The following is a 26,640-nucleotide window of genomic DNA, read 5'->3' on the forward strand; positions in this document are numbered from 1 at the left end:
GAAAGGCCCGTGCAGGACCTGCAACATGCGGTCGTGCATTATCCTCCTGAAATGTAGGGTTTCGCAGGGATCGAATGAAGGGTAGAGCCACGGGTCGTAACACATCTGAAATGTAACGTCCACTGTTCAAAGTGCCCTCTATGCGAGCGAGAGGCGACCGAGACGTGTAACCAATGACACCCCATACCATCACGCTTCCAATGTGCGTTCACCGCGATGTCGCCAAACATGGATACAACCATCATGATGCTGTAAACAGAACCTGGATTCATCCGAAAAAATGACGTTTTGCCATTCGTGCACCCAGGTTCGTCGTTGAGTACACCATCGCTGGCACTCCTCTCTGTGATGTAGCGTCAAGGGTAATCGCAGCCATGATCTCTGAGCTGATAGTCCATGCTGCTGCAAACGTCGTCGAACTGTTCGTGCAGATGGTTGTTGTCTTGCAAACGTCCCCATCTGTTGACTCAGGGATCGAGACGTGGCTGCACGAACCGTTAGAGCCATGCGGATAAGATGCCTGTCATCTCGACTGCTAGTGATACGAGGCCGTTGGGATTCATCACGGCGTTCCGTATTACCCTCCTGAATCCACCGATTCTATATTCTGCTAACAGTCATTGGATCTCAATCAAAGCGAGCAGTAATGTCGCGATACGATAAACCGCAATCGCGATAGGCTCCAATCCGACCTTTATCAAAGTCGTGATGGTACGCATTTCTCCTCCTTACACGAGGCATCACAACAGCGATTCGCCAGGCAACGCCGGTCAACTGCTGTTTGTGTATGAGAAATCGGTTGGAAACTTTCCTCGTGTCAGCACGTTGTAGGTGTCGCCACCGGCTCCAACCTTGTGTGAATGCTCTGAAAAGCTAATCATTTGCATATCACAGCATCTTCTTCCTGTCGGTTAAATTTCGCGTCTGTAGCACGTCATCTTCGTAGTGTAGCAATTTTAATGGCCAGTAGTGTAGGGCCTCCCTAAGTGCAAACTCCTGGCAAAAACATTTTACAACATGGGAGTGGAGTGCGAAAGTTCACTTTTTAGCAGACTGCACTATTGTGCTCCAATGTGAAAAGCTCACTGTTTCTCCAGAAAGCACCGAACACTAGAGGTAAACATCTCGAAGATTTACTGGGGCTCTGCAGTTTTGGGCCATTGAAAATGGAAGATTCCGTTTAACATATTGACAATGAAAAAAAAAGTTTATGCAGCCTAAAGCCGACAGCATTGACTAACGTAAATAAACTACAGATTCGAGAGAAAAGTAGGACGGTGGCAACAAAGACCACCTCATTGGTCACAGAGAGAGAGTCGATGCGACAGAACAAACGTTATTGAGTATTAGCTACAGGAAGGGGCTAGTGCTTTCTAACAATCATTTTCATTGGTCGACACTCGCAAGATCCGAGGCCCAATCTGAATTCAGCAGCAGATGTAAAATGCACCAATGCGAGCATTCGATCAGAAATCACTCGATCTTCTGGAGCCTCCGCCGCCAGTCGTCCACACTGAGAGCCGTCGTCGACTCCCCCGGTTGCTGCATATCCCGAGCTGATGTGTTGGTGGCTTAGAAAAATTTCAAGCTGCCTTCACCTGCAGTGCTATGGTGAGATCAAGCTGCAACCACGATGTGTAGGGACAGTAAAGTGATTTTGTAGTAAATCGATTACCTCAAGCTTCACTCTGAGGACTTGTATTTTAACGTCAATGAACAGTCTGCTTTCAACTCTGATCACAACTGTGACGTAATTCCTTCTGTAGTCCTACTTACAATTCGTACAGAAACCAGATGGCAGTTATAACAGTAGAGGGGCACGAAAGGGAAGCAGTGGTTGAGAAGGGAGTGAGACAGGGTTGTAGCATATCCCCAATGTTATTCAATATGTATATTGAGCAAGCAGTAAAGGAAACAAAAGAAAAATTCGGAGTAGGTATTAAAATCCATGGAGAACAAATAAAAACTTTGAGGTTCGCCGATGACATTGTAATTCTGTAGGAGACAGCAAAGGACTTGGAAGAGCAGTTGAACGGAATGGACAGTGTCTTGAAAGGAGGATATAAGACGAACATCAATAAAAGCAAAACGAGGACAATGGAATGTGGCCGAATGAAGTCTGGTGATGCTGATGTAATTAGATTAGTAAATAGAACACTTAAAGTAGCAGACGAGTTTTGCTATTTCGGGAGCAAAGTAACTCATGATGGTCGAATTAGAGAGGATATACACTCAACAAAAAACGTTTTGCATCACCCTGGTTCCCAGAACTCCTGAAGTTAGACGTTGACTGTGGATATTGTATCACAGACACAGTCCCTTTGACTGTTCAGAGATGTCACTAAACCCGCCCAAAGATGTAAACAACTATGCATGAGCAGCGCCTACTAGACCGAGGGGGTCTGACAGCCGATCAGTTCTAGTCAATCCACCAGGAAGGCGGTACAAGGCTCGTGTTGTCTGTATTTCAACCATGCCTAGAAGGTCAATACCGCGGTCCGATCGCGTCCGTATTGTTACTTTGTGTCAGGAAGGACTCTCAACAAAAGAAGTGTCTAGGCGTCTCGGAGTGAACCAAACCGGTGTCGTTCGGACATTGAGGAGATACAGAGAGATAGGAACTGTCTATGACATGGCTCGCTCAGGACGCCCAACGGTTACTACTGCAGTGGATGACCGCTACCTACAGATTATGGCTCGGAGGAATCCTGACAGCAACGCCACCATGTTGAATAATGCTTTTCGTGCAGCCACATGACGCCGTGTTTCGATTCAAACAGTGCGCAATAGGCTGCATGATGCGCAACTTCACTCCGAACGTCCATGGCGAGGTCCATCTTTACAACCGCGAAACCATACAGCGCGGTACAGATGGGCCCAACAACATGCCGAATGGACAGCTCAGGATTGGCTTCACGTTCTCTTCACCGATGAGTGTCGCATATGCCTTGAACCAGACGTGTTTGGAGACAACCCGGTCAGGCTGAACGCCTTAGACACACTGCCCAGCGAGTGCAGCGAAGTGGAGGTTCCCTGCTATTTTGGGGTGGCAATATGTGGGGCCGACGTACGCCGCTGATGGTCTTGGAAGTGAATGACTTCCTTCAGGATAACGACAACCCTATCGAACATACCTGCGATAGATTGAAAAAAGCTGTTTATGGACGAGTGACCCACCAGCCACTCTGAGGGATCTACGCCGAATCGCTGTTGAGGAATGGGACAATCTAAACTAGCAGTGCCTTGATGAACTTGTGGATAGTATACCACGACGAATACAGGCACGCACCAGTGCCAGAGACTTGCTACTGGGTATTAGAGGTACTGGTGTGTACAGAAATCTGGACCACCACCTCTGAAGATCTCGCTGTATGGTAGTACAACATGCAATGTGTGGTTTTCATGAGCAATAAAAAAGAGAGGAAACTGATGTTTACGTTGATTTCTATTCAAATTTTCTGTACATGTTCCGGAACCCTCGGATCCGAGGTGATGCAAACTTTTTTTGATGTGTGTTAAATGTAGACTGGCTATCGCAAGGAAAGCGTTTCTGAAGAAGAGAAATTTTTTAACATCAAGTATCGATTTAAGTGTCAGGAAGTCTTTTATGAAAGTATTTCTACGGATGTATGGAAGTGAAACATGGACGATAAATAGTTTAGACAAGAAGGGAATAGAAGCTTTCGAAATGTGGCGCTACAGAAGAAAGCTGAAGATTGGATGGGTAGATCACATAAGTAATGAGGAGGTACTGAATGGAATTGGTGGTAAGAGGAAACTGTGGCACAACCTCACTAAAAGAGGGGACAGGTTGGTAGGACATGTTTTGAGGCACTAAGGGATCACCAATTTAGTATTGGAGGGAATCGTGGAGGGTAAAAATCGTAGAGGTAGACCAAGAGATGAATACAGTAAGCAGTTTCAGAAGGATGTAGGTTGCAGTAGGTACTCGGAGATGAAGAAGCTTGCACAGGATAGAGTAGCATGGACAGCTGCATCAAACCAGTCTATGGACTTAAGACCACAACAACGACAACAGTCCTATCTGTTCCAGTTAACATTATGACAATCATATGGCACTTTGCAATTACGATTAATTCAACTGCATGATTACTAACATTTTTCCCCTATACACTGATTGATGACAGGGTCTTATTATATGAATGTTGTCACTGTTTGTCATTGTTCTGTCAGTTCTACCGGGATAAATTAAAGTGATTGTCACTCGTGTCCAATTTGGTAGTCATAAGTTTCCCCAGTCATTATTTTGGAGGGTACCCTAATATTGTTGCGAGACCTGTTGGGCTTAACTTGCAGTTTTAAATAGCAAGCCACCTTGTATCTTACACCCTTTTTAATCTGAGCACTTCATTCTTGGTCTTCCATTCTAATTGTTACCTCATGGTTCATGGTTTTTGTACATATTGTATATTATCAATTTTTCCCTACAGCTCCCTCCCATTTTTCTCCAAATTTCCAACACCTTGCATCATTTTACATTGTCGAATGCTTTTTCCAGATCGAAAAATCCTATCTACAGAGTAACGTACGTAATGGCAAATTGTGCTTAAAAGCAGTTATATCGGGTCTCGCTCTTAAAAATCGTCAGACACATTGTCTCTCATGTTTTGGCAGGTATTTGCAATTTTGTTTTTGCAATGTGTGGATGATGTCGGCCCCCATACAAATACTGCTCATAATGTGTTTCATTCCTCGTCCTGTGTTGATGGAACACGCCAACTCGTTTCTCATTACAAACTAATCGTTTTTATCACTTCAGGCAAAAGAACTCCCAGCAGATCTACAAGCATATTCGTACTAAATGGCAATACACTTGTCTTGGTCACCAAAATAATTTTATTTTTCATCTCATGAAGCATTTCGGGAGATCTATGGCACAAAATTTACAATATATGGCAAGATGCCAAAAAGTATCCAATCCTACAACACAGTGAAGCTGAGAATTTACCTGTTAAAACCAATAAAAATGTATGGTCGCTTCCTACTCCACTCTGTAACGGTAACCGTGTGCAAACTGACACAGGCAGTTCAACATGACACAAAGTGGCCAGTTCTGCCAGTAGATGGCGTTAGTAACAATAATGCCTATGATATCAGGCATAACTTATCTAAAAACTCTCATGGGTAAAGCCATAGGATAGAAGGCTATATACAGGGTGAGTCACATAACATTACCGCTGGATATATTTCGTAAACCACATCAAATACTGACGAATAGATTCCACAGACCGAACGTGAGGAGAGGGGCTAGTGTAATTGGTTAATACAAACAAAAAAAAAAAAAAAATGCACGGAAGTATGTTTTTTAACACAAACCTACGTTTTTTTAAATGGAACCCCGTTATTTTTGTTAGCACATCGGAACATATAAACAAATACGTAATCAGTGCCGTTTGTTGCATTGTAAAATATTAATTACATCCGGAGATATTGTAACCTAAAGTTGACGCTTGAGTACCACTCTTCCGCTGTTCGATCGTGTGTATCGGAGAGCACAGAATTACGTAGGGATCCAAAGGGAACGGTGATGGACCTTAGGTACAGAAGAGACTGGAACAGCACATTACGTCCACATGCTAACATCTTTTTATTCGTCTTTTTCACTGACGCACATGTACATTACCATGAGGGGTGAGGTACACGTACACACGTGCAGTGCTTCAGGTTGCTGGAATTGAACCTAGGAATACAGTTCATATTAGGATATTCAATTTTTAAACTACAAACACTCTATCTAAACAATAGTCCACCTCCACAGCAAAATGGCCAGCACAGCTGACCACCATGTGGAGAACCCGGATCCAATTCCCAATATTGCCAGGGATTTTCCCTTGCTAGGATGACTGGAATGGGGTGCACTAGGTCTCATGGTGCCAGCTAAGGAGGTTGTCGACCTAGCAGTAGAGAATCCAGGTCACGAAAACTAGCAGTGGCCTGGTGAGAGGTGTGCTGACCCATGACCTTCACGCTGCAGCCAATGACGTCATTGGTGGAGGATGACACGGCGGTCGGTCGGAGCTTATTTAAACAATGGTACATGACAGTAAAGTTGTTTAAAAACAACAGTATGCGACAGACAAAATTTCAATCAACAAACTGAAAAACTATAGTACATGACAGTCAAGGTTCATTTTGGATCTTTTATTGTTTTGACTGTCTCCCGGAACTTGTAATGAAATGGCGAGTAAAATTATTTTGAGGCAATGTCAAGTGCATTGCCATGTTTTTTTAAATGGAATTTTACGCGTCCCTTCAATAGAACAGCCCCAAATTAGTTTAATGTGATATTCGTTTTCAGACACTAGCGACAGCCAGCACTCTAGAAGCGACTAGCTCTTCTTGACAGATTGGCCCGTGAGACGAGCAGGTCAGGCAAGCAACTCGTGGCTGTTCCAGGCGTTTTGCTGGCTATGTCAGAACAAATCGTCAAAACAAAACTCACGTTAGACTAATCTTGGAATGTTCTATTAAATTGACACATAAAATTCCACTTTAAAAAACATCCATTCGTAACGATGAACGAGCCTATGTGTTCCGTTGACACAGACTATCGCAGAAAACGCGTGATTATCAGTATTTGTATGGACTGACAGTACATCGCAAGAACGAAACTGAAAAGACCTGCCGGAACACCACAGAAAATTTTCCCTACGGCTCTAGCTACAGGCACAAACACAACAACTCGCAAGCACAGTTTTGCTGTCATATTTCATTACCTTGCCTACGCTGGCATAAAATAACAAGAAGATACGGCCTGCTCATATGGCTTAACGCACAGCTTGTGAGATAAAGATGAAGCAGACCCAGATCAAACCCATTCACCGAATTAACGACAGTTGGTCTGCGCCACCAGAGAGCCTGATATTGATTTTGAAATTTTTTCCACAGTTATCCAGGCAAGTGAAACACTGGTTGTCCAATTCTGCTTTTGAAACACCTCACATTAACAATTAGAATACTGAATAAAATCCAGGTTGGCTTTAAACTGCGTCATTCCGTAAACTACATGGATATCGCATGTGCAGTCGTCGACAGACTTAGAAGTAACATGAAGCGTGCCTTAGGGAAGTGTGGTGTGAACTTTATTGTTCATATCTTGCAGCAATAACCTGACAGGCAACGTACGTACAAAATTCCGTGTCAATGTGGGAAGGCTTACATTGGCCGTTCGATTCGCACAGTTCATGACAAGTGTGTGGAACATCGTCGTCATACGAGGCTACAGCAGCCGGAAAGATCTGCAGTAGTAGGACACTGCTTAAATGAGGGACACAGTATGAAATTTGACGAAGGGTTTCCAACATTGCCGTTTTTTGGAACAGTGTCTATAAAGAGGCAATTGAAATTAGGTTGGCGGATAATTTAATTAACAGAGACAATGGGTTTCCTCTTAGCAGGACGTGGAATTCTGTACTATCCCGCATGAACATTGAACGTTCTTTGGTGCGGCCCTGAGTACGATATATCGTTGCCGCCAGTGTTCTGCTAAGGGCGGCGCCACCTCCCTGTCTTGGAGACAGCAACCGTGATGGGCGGCGCATGCCCCGTGTACTGAACGGTGGCCTATATAGGACGTCGATCTGCAGCCTGGCGTCAGTTCTCAGCGGGACTCATCAGCAGAAGCAGCATTTCCTGAAGATGGCGACCAGTTGGATCGCCGAAATATCAAGTCAAGTAGATTTTAGGATCCGGCAGCAAACCCGAAGAGACTTCCACGACTTATTAAGTTGGGAAAGCCTACGAAGCCACAAAGAAATGATCTCCGGAAGGACTGAATCAGCATATAGAAAAGTCAAAACAGTCTTGAAAACATTAAAATTCAATAGAAATTCAGCTTTTAGACGCATGAGAGAGAGAGTGGATGGATGGAAAGAGAACATTGAAGGCCTCTATGAGGGAAAGACATGTCTTACGACTTGATAGAAGAAGAAATTGGGGTCAAAATGGAAGACATGGGTGATCCAGCACTAGCTAGAATTTAAAAGAGCTCTGAAAGACTTGAGATCATATAAGGCAGAAGGGGTAGATGACGTTCCATCTGAATTCCTGAAATTATTGGGGGAAGTGGACGTCAAACGACTATTCAGGTTGGTGTGTGGAATGTATGAGGCTGTCGACGTACCATCAGACTTTCGGAAAAATATCATCAACATAATTCCAAAATAGAAAGGGCAGGTAGGTGCGAGAACTATCGCTCGATCAGCTTAACAGCTGATGCATCCAAGCTGCTGACAAGAAAAATGTGCGGAAGAATGGAAAAGAAAATTGAAGTCTGTTAGATGATGATCAATTTGACTTTGGGGAAGGTGAAGATATCACAAAGACAGTTCTGACGATTGAGTTTGATAACGGAAGCAAGACGGGAGAAAAATTAATACACACTCATAGGATTTGTCGATCTATAAAAAGCGTTCGATAATGTAGAATGGAGCAATATGTTCGAAATTCTGAGAATAATTGACGTAAGCTATATGGAAAGACGGATAATATAGATTATATACCAGAACCAAGAAGAAACCTAAAGACCAAGAATGAAGTGCTCAGATTAAAAAGGGTAGAAGACTGGGATGCAGGTTTTCGCCCTTACGGCTCAATCTACACATGGAAAAATCAATGAGGGAAATAAAAGAAAGGTTAAAGGATGGGATTAAAATTCAGGGTGGAAAGGTATCAAGATTCGCTGATGACATTGCTATCCTCAGTGAAAGTGAAGAAGAATTATAGGGTCCGTTGAATGGGATGAACAGTATAGCGAGTACAAAATATGGATTGAGAGTAAACCGGAAGAAGGCCAAAGTAATGAAAATCAGTAGAAATGAGAACAGAGAAAAACTTAACATCGAAACTGGTGATAATGAAGTAGACGAGTTAAGCAATTCTGCTACCTTGGAAGCAAAATAACCCAGGACGAACGAAACAAAGGAGGACATAAAAAGCAGATTAGTACAGGCAAAAGAGCATTCCTGCCCTAGAGAAGTCTACTGTTATCAAATATAGGCCTTAATTTGAAGAAGAAATGTCGGAGAATGTGCGTTCGGAGCATAACACTGTATCGTAGAGGAACAAGGACAGTGGGAAAATCGGGACAGAGGAGAATTAAAGCGTTTGAGATGTGGTGTTGCAGGAGAATGTTGAAAATTAGGTGGACTGATAAGATAAGGAGTGAAGAGGTTCTTCGCAGAATCGATGAAGAAAGGAGCGAATGGGAAACACTAACAAGAAGAAGGGGCAGGATTATGGGACTTTTTTTAAATTATTGTTTACAGGTCAAGTTCCGTGGGACTAAATTATGGAACAAATCTCCAACGTCATGGAAGGTGTCAGTCTGTACATGAAATTAGAACAGAAAAGTAATAACAGATAAAAATGAATGTTTATGAAACTGAAAAATGTCAGTCCATAAGGTTAAGTAAACGCAGTCAACAAGACAATAAGCATCAGCTTAATTTTTCAAGGAACTCCTCGATAGAATAGGAGTGACCCATGAGGAAACTCTTCAGTTTCGATCTGAAAGCACGTGGATTACTGATAAGATTTTTTAATTCGAGTGGTAGCTTATTGAAGATGGATGCACCAGTATACTGCACACCCTTCTGCACAAGAGTTATCGAAGTCCGATCCTAATGCAAGTTTGATTTCTGCCGAGTGAAAGCTGCTTATTCTTGGGAATAAGCTAATATTGTTAACTATATATGATAGTAAGGATTATATATATTGAGAGGTCAATGTCAAAATACCCAGACTCGTGAACAGAGGTCGCCAAGAGGATCGTGAACTTACACCACTTATTGCCCGAACCGACAGTTTCTGAACCAAAACTATCTTTTTAGAATGGGAAGAGCTAGAAGAGCTACCCCAAAATATAATACCATACGACATATGCGAATGAAAATAAGCGAAGTAGACTAATTTTCGTGTAGAACGATCAATCACTTCAGATACCGTTCGAATAGTAAAAATGGCAGTATTAAGTCTTTGAACAAGATCCTGAACGTGGGCTTTCCATGACAGCTTACTATCTATCTCAACGCCTAGAAATATCAAATGCTCAGTTTCACTAATCATATGCCCGTTCTGTGAAGTTAAAACGTCAGGTATAGTTGTATTGTGTGTTAGAAACTATAAAAACTTAGTCTTACTGTGATTTAGCGTTAATTTATTTTCTACAAGCCATGAACTTAGGTCATGTACTACACTATTTGAAACCGAGCCACTGTTGCACACAACATCCTTTACTACCAAGCTACCTAGTGTCATCAGCAAACGGAAATATTTTACAGTTACCCGTAATACTAGACGGCATATCATTTATATAAAAAAAAGGAACATGAGTGGCCCCATCACTGATCCCTGGGGCACCCCCACCTGACAGTACCCCACTCAGAGGGAACTGTAGAGGACGAAAACTATAGAGGAAGACAGAGATTGGAATACATCCAGCAAATAATTGAGGACGTAGGGTGCAACTGCTACACTGAGATGAAGAGGTTGGCACAGGAGAAGAATTCGTGATGGGCCACATCAAACAAGTTAGAAGACTACTAACTCGAAAAAAAAGTCATTGAAAGATCTGGGATCTTGCTGGCCACGGGATTACTTCACCAAGATGCAGACAGTTCGTGGAGACACTTGTCACGTGTTGATGAGCATTGTCCTATTGAAAAATTGTATTATGTACAGTCGCATGAGAGGTAGCACATGAGGATGCAGAAATGTGTGTGACATACCGCTGGGCCGCCAAAACTCCTTCGGTCTCTGCCAGCCCTGACTCGGTGGCTATCTACACCGCGACGCCAGAAGTAAAAATGCTGTGTCCCTCCAAAACAATGGAAGAATAGTGTTTCTCCTGGCGTCACCGCCATACTCGTTGACAGTGGTCATCTGGAGTAGTGTGGAACAGCAATTCATTGCCGAACACTGTGCTACGCCATTTATCAGCAGCCAATGCTTCTCCGTCTCGGCCCTCTCCAGACGTAATCATTCGTGTTGTAGCGATGACGGCAACCGACACATGGGATGGTAATTCCCTACTTCCGTTGGTGCAGGTCTCCAACCAGTCGTGCGAGGTGACTCAGAATGTTGCAGTGGGTCCATTATTTGCTCTCGGATGGCAGGCGACGATGTTATGTTGTGCAAGTGTATGAAATTACACTGGCATCCGACCATGACTTTCACTTTTTTTGTCAGGTAGTGCAGTTCACAGAATGAGGCGGTCTGAAGCCCAAATCGACTCGCTAAGGAAGCCTGCGCACTGATAGCAACTGAAATACTAACGCACACAGTTTATACGAATCACCGACAGAGAGGGGCACATCACTTCCTCGTTCTCTTAGTGAATGTGAATCACTGAAACTTTCCTTGTCCTGGAAGGTTAGGAAAACCCGTACCGTATAACTAGCTGATAAGTGGCTAACAATGATCACTAATTTGTCTCAATTTCTTGTAGCTAGAAAGGGCTATTTCTCTTTATAAACCTGTTACAGTTTCCTTGCTTTAAGTCCACAGGTATAAAAAATCACACTTTCGTAAAGGATGCATGCTCTCTGCTCTGTAAATTCACGACAGTTGTGTTCCTTGTTTCCATCTCGTTCTTCCACGTCTTTCCTGCTCTGTTCGCCATCCAACAGAGAAGACACCGAAATTTCATGTCGGCCTCACAGATCTCTAGGTGCTTTAATTTATTACGAGTAAGGCCTTCCGATTATTTACTTTGAGTCTGCTGATGAAAGTCAAATAGGTTTGGTTGTCTCTTCCCCCAACAAACTAGCAAGCTGGAAGTTCGCTAGTGTATTGGGGGAAGCTAGAACTTCGTTATCTCTTTACCTTTCTATACTTCCAGATGCCGTTACGATGTTTGCCAGTACCATTAATCCCGAGCTCAGTTACGCAGGTTCCAAGCTTCAGTCGTGAACTTAAGCCAGTACTGCGCTCATACGCAAGAATTTGGCGCAAGTTTGCCCTCAGTCCAGCACCGCCCGTTCTGACCAGATTATCAGAAGTGTTATTCAACTCAACCCATTAGTTTCATTTTTCCATTGAAATAACTCTTAAAACTACCAACCCAACGCTTTGTTGTTCCTTACTAATTATTGACCCCCGTAAATCACCCCTCTCTGTCGTAAGTTAAGTGCTTTACCCTTTTATGCTATACGAACATGACATTTAACAGTAGTACCAAGCAGCCAGTAGATTTAATTTGTCTCATTGTTCTTTGTACATAAGACTGCCATATCATTACAAGCAAGGTACAAGGATACCGCGACCCTATCACTTTCGTAGTCCTTGATTTAAACTTCATGCAACACCAATCTCGTCGTGTTCTTCGTATGTGGTAAAAACTTTTTAACGTGATAAGTATTGGCCACAAGAAGCTCCAGTGGGATTATTTTTACGGAAACATATTCTTCCGTATGTTCACTGAGCTTTTGTGGCGGTTGCGCTGTCTTATTCCGATGTTTCTCTACGAGAATCGCCTCGCTTAGCTGTCCTTGGGCTGCACTAAATGGACTTATGACGTTCGTTATAGTTTTAATTCCTGCAGAACAGATGCTTCAACTGAAGGCATCGCATTAATTTGTCCTATTCGAAATCTTTTTCAATTATTTCATGTGACCTGCAAGTCTGCTGCAGACGAGAATTCTAAATGATCTATCTACATAAAATGAAAATATCATTATTGAGAGAAAGCGAGAGAAAGTAAGTCGAGCAATCGTAATTCAGTAATACCAACTTAACAACTTTGTTCCAACTCTTGGTGGAGTTTTCATTATTCCACCTGCGATATATAGACGAACGAAATTAACTGGTGATATTTATTTACTGAATCTGGACATCATCTGATCTAAGTTAATTTATTAGGAAACCAAGTGTTAAGAATCATATATCTACTACATTAACTACTTTCTTTTGACCTCGTTGGCAGGATTAATCCTTTATACGCCGTCACGACAGTTTTAATTTCAGGTACAACTAAATCTGAACAGTATCAGCAAAAACTATCATTGTTGGACAAATTAATATCTTATGGCGGTAATAAATGTGATATGATGAGCTTTTTCTTGTGAAACAATAGAGATCTTGTAATGTTACATGATTTTTCGTACCCAAGCAAATTATTTTCTCGATATTTCAATGATTTACTTCACTGTCTAATCTGTTCGGTGCAGTTTCTTGATTCAAGCAAACCTTGTGCGATTGTAGGCAAATGTTTCTCTACAGTTGCCATAGTTGTTCGGTGAGTGAAGATCATTTCTCTGTCATTTAGTCTGCTTTGTACGTATTCTTATTTAATTATTCGCATAGTGCATGTTTTCAAAAACTGTAGTCTATTGGCTAAAGCGTGCTGTAGGTAGTAAATATAAGTAGGTGTACAGTAATGAAACACGTATGCTCTAGTTTCTCCTTTTGGCACTATATTCATTATTTGCACTTACCTGGAAATTTGTTTCGCCGTATGTTTCCGATGTTCCCACAGTGATTGTAATTCAATGCGGCACATAGCATCTAGCAGATGTCAAACAAAGAAATCAGCCTTGTGTAGAACTGGAGTAGGTCCGTGCGTGATAACACACACATACACACACTCCTTAAAGATATCTATTTAAGTAGCTGGAAATAATAACTATAGCCTCACAGCTAGGGAATGATATTGGTATCCACAAATACGCTGCCATACTACAAAGAAAAATGATCTGAAATGTTCTCTCCGCTGTAAAGTGGCGCATATAGCACTGGATAGGCGAGTAACGAAATACGGAAGCATAAAACTAAACATACAGCCACAGCAATAAAATGTCTTGGGAGAGGGCAATAGTAATTTTAACGTATGTTAAATCTGTTTGCTCTCGATAACTTATATTAAGCTATAAATGAATTATTTATCAGTAATTAACTACGGTGATTAGTTACGTGCCTGGAAACGTCCAGCACGAAACCATACAATAACAAGGATTTCGTTTTAATAAATATGCGCAACTGTTGTTGAAATTACACATTCCACATCATAGCGTTACTCGTGAACATGTCCAATTTTACATGTAAATAAGCGAAAAATGTATCGCGCGTCAGAAACACAAAAGATAACAAGAGATCATTGTTTTTCGAACCACAGAACTAATTCGCTTTCTGTTTACGCCGTTATCACATAGTCAAGACTCTGATTATCACCAGAGAGAAAAAGTAAAAGCCAGCAAGGAAAGTCTAACGACATATCGCCGTTCGCTGAGATAATTACGAGATGTAACGAATGTACTAAAGAAACAGAGTACATGTCACTCGAAACATCTTTCGATATTATTAACTGATTGACACCAATGTCAGATTGAAACGATTGATTAAATGGTTCGTTGTGCAAGTTTGGTTGACAAGAGAGCGTTATAGAGACACTGAAAAAGAATCCCTGTATAACAATATCTTCTTGTTATTCAATAATGTGTGGACCTCAGAAACATCTACTAATACAGGTGTAAGTTATTTAACACAATTTGTAACATACAATCTTATGTGTCTCGTCTGTATAAGTTCCTACATTTAACATCATTCTTAGCTACGACGTTGTCTGTTACTCTCGTGTTTTCTGTATCAAAATTTATTCTGAATTTTTAAGTTTTATAACATTCTGTTGGCTGCAGGTAGCATCTATTTTCTATAGCTGATCACCTGCGTGTTATCATTTTTGAAGGCGATAGGCTGTGCTTGTGTGACCATGAGCCTGCCAGCCAAAAATGATTTCGTATTAAATTTTCGCATTAGAAGTCAATCCCGATGGATTTCACAGTGCATGATTTTTTTTTTTCCGTGTATACCGACACAGCGTAGTTTGGTAATTAGCCGATAGCGCTAGTTGCGAACATTGCGAGTTCAGGTACGGAGCGAACTGTTTCATGAAATCTCACTCCGTGTGACTTTTTTCTGTGGGGACATATTAAAGATCTGGTGTACGTACCGCTTCCACCACGTGATGTAGCAGAGCTCCGGGAGAGAATACGGAAAGCGACTGCCACAATCGACGATGCCATGCTGGGATGGGTATGGCAAGAATTCGATTACTGTATTGACGTCTACCAGGTCACTCATGGTTCGCATATTGAAAGTTCGCAAAAAAAAAAAAAAAAAAAAAAAAAAAGCTTTCTGAGTTTCTCTTCAAAATGCGATATGTATGACATCTGTACAATGTTCAGTAGGCATACTTCCTATTGACAATGAGACGGCTATTACAATGCTGCTTATAGTACTGTTATTATTAGATATGTAACTTTGGCAATGGTTGGGCACAAAGCTTCAGCAGCGGAAGTTTTCCAACATTAAAACAAACTCATTATATTTACGAGTATGTTGCTTGCGGAAGTTGGAGATGACAGCTGCTCTTCATAGTGTTGTTATTAGGCGAAGGGCCACAATGCGTGGGAATATAAGTAAAACATTAAGTTAGATAAATTTAATAAACCGTAGGATATCGAGCTGTGAGGAAATGGGTGGTCTTGGGGTAATGGAGATTTAGTGAAGGACTCATATAAGGGATTGTATGGGCCAGAGGCAGTTTAACCATATGCAGCACGTCATGTTAAAGACCCCAAGTTTCACTGCCTATTTTTCCGCGAAAAATGAGCATTAGCAGTTTTGAATTGAAAAGGATAACATTCCTTTAAGATTATGGGAGGATGACTGTACAGCACCAGTCTGCGGCTAGCATAAATATGATGTTCAAGACCAATAACGTTTTTTGAATGTTTGCATAACGTGTCTCTGAGTCGAGACAGTATTTACCTAGTTGGATGTGGAAAACCACCTAAAAACCATAGCCATGCTGGCTGGCTTACAAGACCACGTTGTTAACCCGCGAGGCGAATTCCAACTGGGGCAGTCACGCCCGCATAACTGAAGCAGCTCGTTAACGCCCCATGCTCCCCGGCTGGTTTGCGCATTTGATCACGTGTTGTAGAGAATTTCCCGCGAGGAAGTGCAGGGCTGTGGGAGATGAATGCTGACTTAATTCAGATCAGCTGTCTACTGATAAACTTCGCCGAGGAAGCCCAGACAAAATAATCATCTTCACTTTCCGCGATTATTAGGGCACCCGTGCAACAGTATTTAAAAATAAAAACAAAAGATATTTAATTTTTGTGGTGCTGCTTCTAGTCTGGAGTCTGGATGGCCTGTCCTGACTTGACGAGTTTCAGCGAATGCACGGCGTCAAAATAAAAAAAAAAAAAAAGTACTCAGTTTCATGGTTTTTCCTTGCTATGTAGGCCTAAATGAAACTAATAAGAGTCGACTGTGACAGGTTTTTCTAGTAGCCTGAGTAACATTGATTATGTTGCTAAGATGATGGTTCAAGGCGCATAGTATCACTTAGTGCTTAAATTAATGAAAAAATCTTACTTTCTGTTTCTTTCATACAGATGTAAAATCATAGTCATTATTCAGTTAACTAGTTGCTGAGTATCCTGGCCTCATTTGTTCATTCATTTCTAAAGTAACTGAATCTTCGGCTAGACGTCACCATCCATGGAGATCTTCAGTTCTTCTTAATACGAGGGCTGTTCAGAAAGTAAGCTCCGATTGATCGTGAAATGGGAACCACAGTGAAAATTAGAAATGTTTTATTTTTAACAGTTAGCTACACCATCCAGCTACTTCTCTACGTAGTTGCCGTTCTGACTAAGACATTTGTCGTAGCGTTGTACCAACTTTCCAATACCCTCATCATAAAAGACAGCCGCCAGTGCTTTCCGCCAATTCTCTACGCTGGCCTACAACTCGTTTTCTGTGCCAAAATGTTGTCTTCATAGCCAGCGGTTCATGTGAGCAGAAATGAAACGCAGGGGGAGTCAATTACGGGCTGTATTGTGGGTAGTCAAACATTTCCAACTGAAAACGATGCAGGAGCATCTTCATTGCCCCTTCAGAATGCGGCTGAGAATATTGCCTTGTAGAAGAAACTGCACGACAGTTATGTAATGTTGGCTGTATAGCTTCAGGCGAAATTTCTCACCAGGTCCTCGTACTTGGCGGGAGACACTATTCTCTAGACAACTTTACGCGATCACTGTGAGCTCAGAAATGAGAGGAGTGACGTGATGCTATCTAGGGTCATACTAGAGACACTGCCCAACACATCTGTGCAAAGCTTTATCGGATTATCATAGTCATTTCCATTTCGCGATCAATCGGAGCTTACTTTCTGAACAGCCCTCGTATAATGTGAAGCGAGAGGCTGGTAATCTTGTTCACATGATCCATCAATCTGCCTGCTGTTGCCCATGGTCTTCTTGCCTTTGATTTTCCCTTGCAAGATTTTTTTTTTTTTCCAAATTATCCCCTTATCTCCTCCAAATGTGCCCAAGGAACTGGAAGTATCTTTGGCTGACACTGGAAGGTAAACTACTTGTAATGCTAAGTTCTTCTATAATGGAAGCATTTTTTGTCTTTCTATCCATGATACATGTGACATTTTCCACCAACACATCATCTTGAAGGCATCAATTTGGCTCTTGCCACTGGTTTCATGGTCCAGGTCCCATCTACATCTACATCATGCTATGCAAGCCACCTAACAGTGTGTGTCAGAGGATACTTTCGGTATCACTATCCGATCCCTCCAACCCTGTTCCACTTGCAAATAGTGCATGGGAAGAATGATTGTCGGTAAGCCGCTGTATTGGCTCTAATTTCTCGAATTTTCTCCTCATGGTCAATACGCGAGCTGTATGTGGGGGGAAGTGATATGTTGTCCGACTCCTCCTGAAAAGGATCCATACAAGACTACTAAAACCTACCAATAGCATATTACTGAGTAAGGGTACTCCACTTTGCCAGTGCTACATGCCACACACAATCATAAACCATCCCAAGATAGGGAATTCGAGTAGGGATCCTGAGCCATAGTTATAGGGGAGGGAAAGAAGGGGCAGATGAGAAATTCTGATGTGGCAGAAGAAGAATGGATGAGCAAGATGTGCAAGGTAGACAGATGCCGGGAATGATACTGCTTTCTGGAAGTGGGAGTGGATTAAGTTTCATTGAAGAAAGTGAAGGAAGTGTGGAGGTATATTGTGATGATAGATACAAACACTGGTAAGTGCCAGAGTTGCAGGTGCATCAGAGTTATAGGATACTTGGATGGGTCCTTGTGATGAAGGAGAGAGAGGAATTTAATAATTTTACGTCTTGCAGAAAGAAAATTGATTGGTGAGTGAGGGAGTGTATGGCCTCTAAGAATTTGGTGATGCAGAATTCAGTGAAACATTTCCAAGTGTGCAGATAGAACACATTGTGGTTTTGTGAGTGAACAGACTAATGGAGATATGTAGCCAACCTTGCACTCACCCCACCAAGAGGCAGGGAGACATAAGCCGAACCTCCTCCCTCACTTACCCTCCCCCCCCCCCCCAAAAAAGAAAGAGAAACCTGTTAATCTAGTATCAATTTAAAGAATTTTTCATGAAATATCAAAACTGTTTCTTGTCATTCATCACAAAACTAACATGAGCCATCACTCTCCCCCCGTCCCCCCCCCCCCCACCTGCCCTCCAGTCTTCCCCTTCAGGGCCTGGATACACTCTTGCATGTAGCTCTGGTTTCTATTGTGATGTATATGATCTCGGTTGTAGGACGTGTTCTGAGGCATCAAGGGATCACCAATTCAGTATTGGAGGGCAGCGTGGAGGGTAAAAATTGTAGAGGGAGACCAAGAAATGAATACACTAAGCATATTCAGAAGGATGTAGGTTGCAGTAGGTACTGGGAGATTAAGAAGCTTGCACAGGATAGAGTAGCATGGAGAGCTGCATCAAACCAGTCTCTGGACTGAAGACCACAACAACAACAACAATGATCTCTAAAGTAGACAACACATTGATTTCATTGACTGATGAGACCAGGAAGTTATCATAGGCAGGATTAGGTTGTCATGGGTTTACAGGCAAAATACAGAACTTGGCAAAGAAAGAACCCACTTCCTTGCACTCCATTGAGACAGAACTCGTGTGGATTGAGAGCTCTCTTTATTTCATATCATTTGCACATGGATATCTTTTATACATTTCTAAGATTGTTGCAATACAAGTAACAAGTGTGTATTGTCCAAACTAGTCCTGGTCCTACACATTAGTGAGCTGAAGACAGCTCCAAGAATATGGTCAGGATTTAAGCTAGGGAAAGGGGGGCATAAACTCATGTTATTTTTACAGTAAATGACAAAATAGTTATGGGATTCTATGACAAATTCCTCTGGACTCACTTGCTACTAGTCAATATAGCTTTTATTCTATATGCATTACATGCTCTAGTTTATCAAACAATGGAAAATCCAGGATGGAATGTAACAATACCACAGAAGGAAAGTTGCTACTCACCATATAGCGGAGATGCTGAGTCGCAATAGGCACAATAAAAAGATTCACACAATTAAAGCTCTTGGTCATTAAGGCCTTTGTAAGCAGTATACACACATACAAAAATGCGCGCGCACACACACACACACACACACACACACACACACAACTTGCACACAAGTCTGCGGTCTCAAAGAGCTGATACCACACTCAGCTCTCTGAGACAGCAGACGTGTGTGCAAGTTGTGTGTCTGTTGCTGATAAAGGCCTTAATGGCCAAAAGCTTTAATTATGTGGATTATTTTATTGTGCCTAACGCGACTCAGAATCTTCGCTATATGGTGAGTAGCAACTTTCCTTCTGTGGTATTGTTACATGTTCTAGTTTCCTTCACAGTGTTTCTCTGTTTGACAGGGCAGAATGTGAGTTCGATTTGTAATGATTTTTTGATTTTTCCTAACTGTACTCTTGCAATGCTATGTCACTCCTGTGTAAGCCAGGCTGTGGAACAGCTGACAATTCTTAAAATCATTGCATACACTGTTCTCACTGCAATACCAACTGTACAATTGCATATAATGCAACACTGATGCAAATTGTACTAATGCAACTGGCAATTCACCTGCCTTATTACTGTCATCTTGAGAGATTATACACTCCTGGAAATGGAAAAAAGAACACATTGACACCGGTGTGTCAGACCCACCATACTTGCTCCGGACACTGCGAGAGGGCTGTACAAGCAATGATCACACGCACGGCACAGCGGACACACCAGGAACCGCGGTGTTGGCCGTCGAATGGCGTTAGCTGCGCAGCATTTGTGCACCGCCGCCGTCAGTGTCAGCCAGTTTGCCGTGGCATACAGAGCTCCATCGCAGTCTTTAACACTGGTAGCATGCCGCGACAGCGTGGACGTGAACCGTATGTGCAGTTGACGGACTTTGAGCGAGGGCGTATAGTGGGCATGCGGGAGGCCGGGTGGACGTACCGCCAAATTGCTCAACACGTGGGGCATGAGGTCTCCACAGTACATCGATGTTGTCGCCAGTGGTCGGCGGAAGGTGCACGTGCCCGTCGACCTGGGACTGGACCGCAGCGACGCACGGATGCACGCCAAGACCGTAGGATCCTACGCAGTGCCGTAGGGGACCGCACCGCCACTTCCCAGCAAATTAGGGACACTGTTGCTCCTGGGGTATCGGCGAGGACCATTCGCAACCGTCTCCATGAAGCTGGGCTACGGTCCCGCACACCGTTAGGCCATCTTCCGCTCACGCCCCAACATCGTGCAGCCCGCCTCCAGTGGTGTCGTGACAGGCGTGAATGGAGGGATGAATGGAGACGTGTCGTCTTCAGCGATGAGAGTCGCTTCTGCCTTGGTGCCAATGACGGTCGTATGCGTGTTTGGCGCCGTGCAGGTGAGCGCCACAATCAGGACTGCATACGACCGAGGCACACAGGGCCAACACCCGGCATCATGGTGTGGGGAGCGATCTCCTACACTGGCCGTACACCACTGGTGATCGTCGAGGGGACACTGAATAGTGCACGGTACATCCAAACCGTCATCGAACCCATCGTTCTACCATTCCTAGACCGGCAAGGGAACTTGCTGTTCCAACAGGACAATGCACGTCCGCATGTATCCCGTGCCACCCAACGTGCTCTAGAAGGTGTAAGTCAACTACCCTGGCCAGCAAGATCTCCGGATCTGTCCCCCATTGAGCATGTTTGGGACTGGATGAAGCGTCGTCTCACGCGGTCTGCACGTCCAGCACGAACGCTGGTCCAACTGAGGCGCCAGGTGGAAATGGCATGGCAAGCCGTTCCACAGGACTACATCCAGCATCTCTACGATCGTCTCCATGGGAGAATAGCAGCCTGCATTGCTGCGAAAGGTGGATATACACTGTACTAGTGCCGACATTGTGCATGCTCTGTTGCCTGTGTCTATGTGCCTGTGGTTCTGTCAGTGTGATCATGTGATGTATCTGACCCCATGAATGTGTCAATAAAGTTTCCCCTTCCTGGGACAATGAATTCACGGTGTTCTTATTTCAATTTCCAGGAGTGTAGTTTACAAACTGGTTCACTCATGATAATGTTTATAACTACATTATGTTATAGCCTTGTTGGTCCACAATTTGAATGCATGTAATTGCATGACTGCAGCTACAGCTGATAGTTTTTACTTCATAGCCACAGCTTTTTAATGGTTTGGACAATATGAAGAAGGTTGTAGAAAACAACCGAAACTAGTCATTGTGCTTTAATTGTTTAAGGAAAAAGAAAAAGAAGAGAAAAAATGTGGTCTAGGCATTACAATTTTTAAAATTAAACATTGTTCATCTCATAAATTACCTTAGGGCTGCTGTCTTCATCCCGACATTGTCAGGCTTCACTAGTGTTTTGGTTTCATGACTTTCTACATTCATAGTTATGGAAACTGTTGTTTGCCAATTGTTGTGTTAAGTTAACAGATTCTGAAAATCTTGGAACATCCTGTGCAGATACGATGTTCTCATATCAGATTCAGGACTAAGTTTTAGACACTAATTTAACATGGATACAGCAATAACATTTGATAAAATACAGTTATTCTGCAATAATAGTAGCAACCTTGCAGTATCATAGAGCAGTCTCCAAAGTGTTTGTACAGAATCATAAAATCAAGTTTCGAAGCAAATGGAATTCTAAGAGTTTTTACTTGTCGTAAACTATTAATTTGGTGAGAGGCTCTGACACCTTCATCTTTGTCTCCTCTCAGCATCACAACGGGTGACTTCCCCTCAACCTGATCTGTCCCTCCTTTCCAATCTTCTCCAACCATTCCCTCCTCTTCCTAATCAAGAAACATTTTCCTACTGTTGAGTGTTTCTGTCATCAGCACATCAGCTATTAATTTCTGTTTTAAATCTGATTTCTTTCTCATTCAGTCATTAGGAATATCGACACATTACCATCATAAGGCACTAAAATTTCATTATCTTAAATAAATAATTAAAAGTAAAGGAGACAACTGATCGAACAGTAGAGGCATTCAGTTATTGACAGGCACATAAAAAAGAATGACAACTTTTCTAGCTTTTAGACAAATCCTCTCACAAGCTAAACTACACACACACACACACACACACACACACACACACACACACACACACACACACACACACACACACACACAGCTGCATGACTCCATTTTGGCAAGAAGACTGGGATGAGGGATTGTGTGAGGGGTGGATAGAAGGAGAAAAGAGACAGAAGAGACAGTTAGGGAAGGGTGACTGGCAGTTCAGAGGGAGGCAGCAAGCATACAGAATGTGAATACAGGACAGAGAGGCAGCAGGTGCATGGGATAGGAATGCAACACACTGGCACCAGTTGGTGAGTTAGTGTGGCATACGATGACAATGATGTGGAAGAGTGGATTTGGAGGGTGAAGGAAGGGGAGACTGTTTAGCAGAGGGTGTGGGTGCAGTAGCTTATTGAAGGTTAAGTCCAGGAATATTATGGAGGTGAAAGATGTGTTACAAGGATAACTCCCATTTAAGTAGTTAGAAAAGCTGATGTTGATGGGGGAGGTTCCAGATGGCACAGGTTGTGAAGGAGCTTTCAAACTTAAACATATTGTGCTTAGTAGCATATTCTGTCACTGGGTGGTCAATTCTGCTTTTGGTCACAGTTTGGTGGTGGTCATTCATTCCAGTGGGCAGTGGTCATACCCACATAAAATGCCGAGCAGAAATTTCAGCAGATTTGGTATATGACATGGCTGCTTTCACAGGTGGGATAGGATAAGTCTGTGACAGGACTAGAGTGGGATGTGCTGCATAGATACATTGGACAGGTCTTTCACCTATATCTTCCATGGGGATATGACCCTTGTGACAAGCGGTTTGGGATGGGAGTGATATAGGGTAGTCTGGGTGGGTGGCGGAATACCACTTTAGGAAGGGTGGGATGGACGTCCCTGATTTGTGTGCACAATGATACACAGTTAAAGCCATGGCAAATCACATGGTTCAGTTGCCCATGCCCAGGATGATAATGAGTGATGAGCTATCCACCAGAATGAATGGCCACCACCAAACTGTGGTCAAGGGCATGGTTGACCAACTGTGGCAGAACATGCTGCTAAGCACAACGTGCTGAAGTTCAGTAGCTGCTTCACGAACAGTGCCATCTGTGTCCTACTTCCCCTGCCCTACCACCACCAGCTTTACTGAAATATGCAGTGGGTAGTTATTCTTGCAACACATCCTTCATTCCTGTAATTATCCTGGGCTCAGTCTCTGCTAACTCACTATATCCACACCTCCTGCCCAACAGTCTCCCTGTCCTCTGCCCTCCCAATCCATTCGCTACGTTATCATATCATCATCAGCAGCATCATCATCATCATCATGCACCATGCACCATGGGACTCATTGGCTTCAGTGACCATGTGTCACGTGTCTGTCCTTTGTACCTCCTGCTCCCCTCCTGCTTTCACAACCCATGCAGCTGCTGGCTCCCTACAAGTTACCAGCCAAGCCACCTTTCCCCAACCCTCCCTGCTGCCTCTTTTCTCCCTCTACCCATCCTACCTGACACAACCCCTCAGCCCAGTCTACCTGTCAAACTGCAGTCATTGTGGGTTCAGCTGTCACAATGCAGTGACAGAGGTGGTGGGTGTGTGTGTTTAGCCTCTCCAAGAACTAGCACAGTTTTCATTCTTTTTTAGGTGCCTGTAAGTGAATACGTGCCTTCACTATTTGGTTATTTCTCTTCTTTACTCCTAAAACATTTACATTCTTCCATAGTTTTCCTTGCCATTTTCATCTTAAATAAAGTAATAGCTATAAAATTAGGAGACAGAATTGATAGCTAGAAGTTACCTTCATGAATCAAAGTGTATATTACATGATGATGAACATACATAAATGTACACAACATTATGCTAGCTTTCGGAGCTACTAGTTCTGTCCTCCAGGAGAAGAGAGCAAGTGGTTGGAGAAGTCTAAAACAGAAGGGCAGGTCACTCAGACCCTAGGATAAGAGTGATGCACTTGTTGTAAGGACAAGAAGAGGCAAACATCCTGAACGTGAATGATGGCCACCAGTTCTGTCTTGTAATTTATAGTTTTCTTTTGTGTGAATTTCACTTTTGATGCATCAGAATAATAACTGCAAAATTCCAGGTGTCCTAAGCAACATGCAGCAGTTCTTCGACAACCTCCGCTCAAACCTGGAAACCATAGAGTCTATGCCCAAAGAAGAAAGAGAGGCTCTGTTGGGACAAGCTCCAGTTGTCACAGGTGATTTGTTTAAATTTATAAGTAGAATTCATCAGGTCTCTATTTGCATTAGTGGTTAACCCACTGGAGAAGTGCCTCATTAAATGGTTATATTGGAGACATTTTTATAAAGTATTGATTCTGTTGTGCAATTTACTGTACTGACAAAACTGGAGATACTTACCTCTAGAAGTTCTTTAGAAAGTTTCTATCTTCTGTATGTTCTTTAATAATTTTATTTTACACATCATTACATTCTTGACTTATTCAGTCTAATTTTTCCAGGCTAGTTGCTTCCAAGATATACTGAAGTTGTGTCTGATAAAATATGAATTTGCATAAAACTGATATACTAATAATTACAGAAAATGGACAACTTGTTCTGCATGGTTTATTTCCTTTAATTTCGGTTCTGTAGATGCATAACAGCTTTTATGTTTCCTCATGTTTATACTTCAGCTACATCAAAACTTGCACTTTTAAACATGTAACATCATGAATGTACATAACATGTGAGTCAAAACAAATCTCTGTTACATTAAATACACATAAGAAAAAAGCATGATGGCAAAAATCTGGTGTTATTGAACTTTTGATATATTTCTTGTGGCAGTCATCATAATTATATAGTACACAAATAAATTTACAAAATTGTTAAGGCTTTCGTGGCCACTTGTTGACAAACTGCCTATTGGCTTCTGTCACCCATTCCACATCAGACAGGTGTCTGTATATGTGTTGATGGATATGTGTGTGTGTGCGAGTGTATACCCGTCCTTTTTTCCTCCTAAGGTAAGTCTTTCCGCTCCCGGGACTGGAATGACTCCTTACCCTCTCCCTTAAAACCCACATCCTTTCGTCTTTCCCTCTCCTTCCCTCTTTCCTGATGAGGCAACAGTTCGTTGCGAAAGTTTGAATTTTGTGTGTATGTTTGTGTGTCTGTCGACCTGCCAGCACCTTCATTTGGTAAGTCACATCATCTTTGTTTTTAGGTATATTTTTCCTACGTGGAATGTTTCCTTCTATTATAACCACATATATATATATATATATATATATATATATATATATATATATATATTTAAAGACAAAGATGATGTGACTTACCAAATGAAAGTGCTGGCAGGTCGACAGACACACAAACAAACACAAACATACACACGAAATCCAAGCTTTCGCAACCAACGGTTGCCTCGTCAGGAAAGAGGGAAGGAGAAGGAAAGACAAAAGGATATGGGTTTTAAGGGAGAGGGTAAGGAGTCATTCCAATCCCGGGAGCGGAAAGACTTACCTTAGGGGGAAAAAAGGACAGGTATACACTCGCACACACACACGTATCCATCCACACATACACAGACACCTGTATGTGTGGATGGATACGTGTGTGTGTGCGAGTGTATACCTGTCCTTTTTTCCCCCTAAGGTAAGTCTTTCCGCTCCCGGGATTGGAATGACTCCTTACCCTCTCCCTTAAAACCCATATCCTTTTGTCTTTCCTTCTCCTTCCCTCTTTCCTGACGAGGCAACCGTTGGTTGCGAAAGCTTGGATTTCGTGTGTATGTTTGTGTTTGTTTGTGTGTCTGTCGACCTGCCAGCACTTTCATTTGGTAAGTCACATCATCTTTGTCTTTAAATATATTTTTCCTTCGTGGAATGTTTCCTTCTATTATAACCGTATATATATATATATATATATATATATATATATATATATATATATATATATATATATATATATATATATAAAGGTGATATTGGACATTTCATATGAGTCCTGTGGGAGGCTGTACCATTGTACTCTTTCCCATTTTTGGTCCATTCATTGGATGTCTTCTGTTTTGTTATCATAGCATTGTGTTTATCTATGACTGTTCCTCATGAAATTTTAAAAAAATCAATCTGTGCCAATGAAACTTGGTGTTAACCCTTCTCTACTTTTTCACCCTTGAATGTGAAATATTTATCCCAACTGATGGATAAGTTGGTGGAGGTCTTAGTAGCAGAAG

At 42.4% G+C, this 26,640-nt stretch overlaps 1 protein-coding gene across 2 annotated transcripts in view; it reads left to right on the plus strand.

The window, feature by feature from the left end:
* Positions 1-26,640, plus strand: part of LOC126176717 (uncharacterized) — a 188,196-nt gene that overhangs the window by 136,526 nt on the left and 25,030 nt on the right. For both annotated transcript variants that reach the window (XM_049923884.1, XM_049923885.1), the window contains exon 3: positions 24,539-24,655. In XM_049923884.1, the coding sequence (XP_049779841.1) occupies positions 24,539-24,655 (117 nt within the window). The remainder of the gene's footprint in view (positions 1-24,538; positions 24,656-26,640) is intronic.

The sequence above is a fragment of the Schistocerca cancellata genome, chromosome 3, assembly GCF_023864275.1.
Source record: "Schistocerca cancellata isolate TAMUIC-IGC-003103 chromosome 3, iqSchCanc2.1, whole genome shotgun sequence".
In the NCBI taxonomy this organism is placed as follows: domain Eukaryota; kingdom Metazoa; phylum Arthropoda; class Insecta; order Orthoptera; family Acrididae; genus Schistocerca; species Schistocerca cancellata.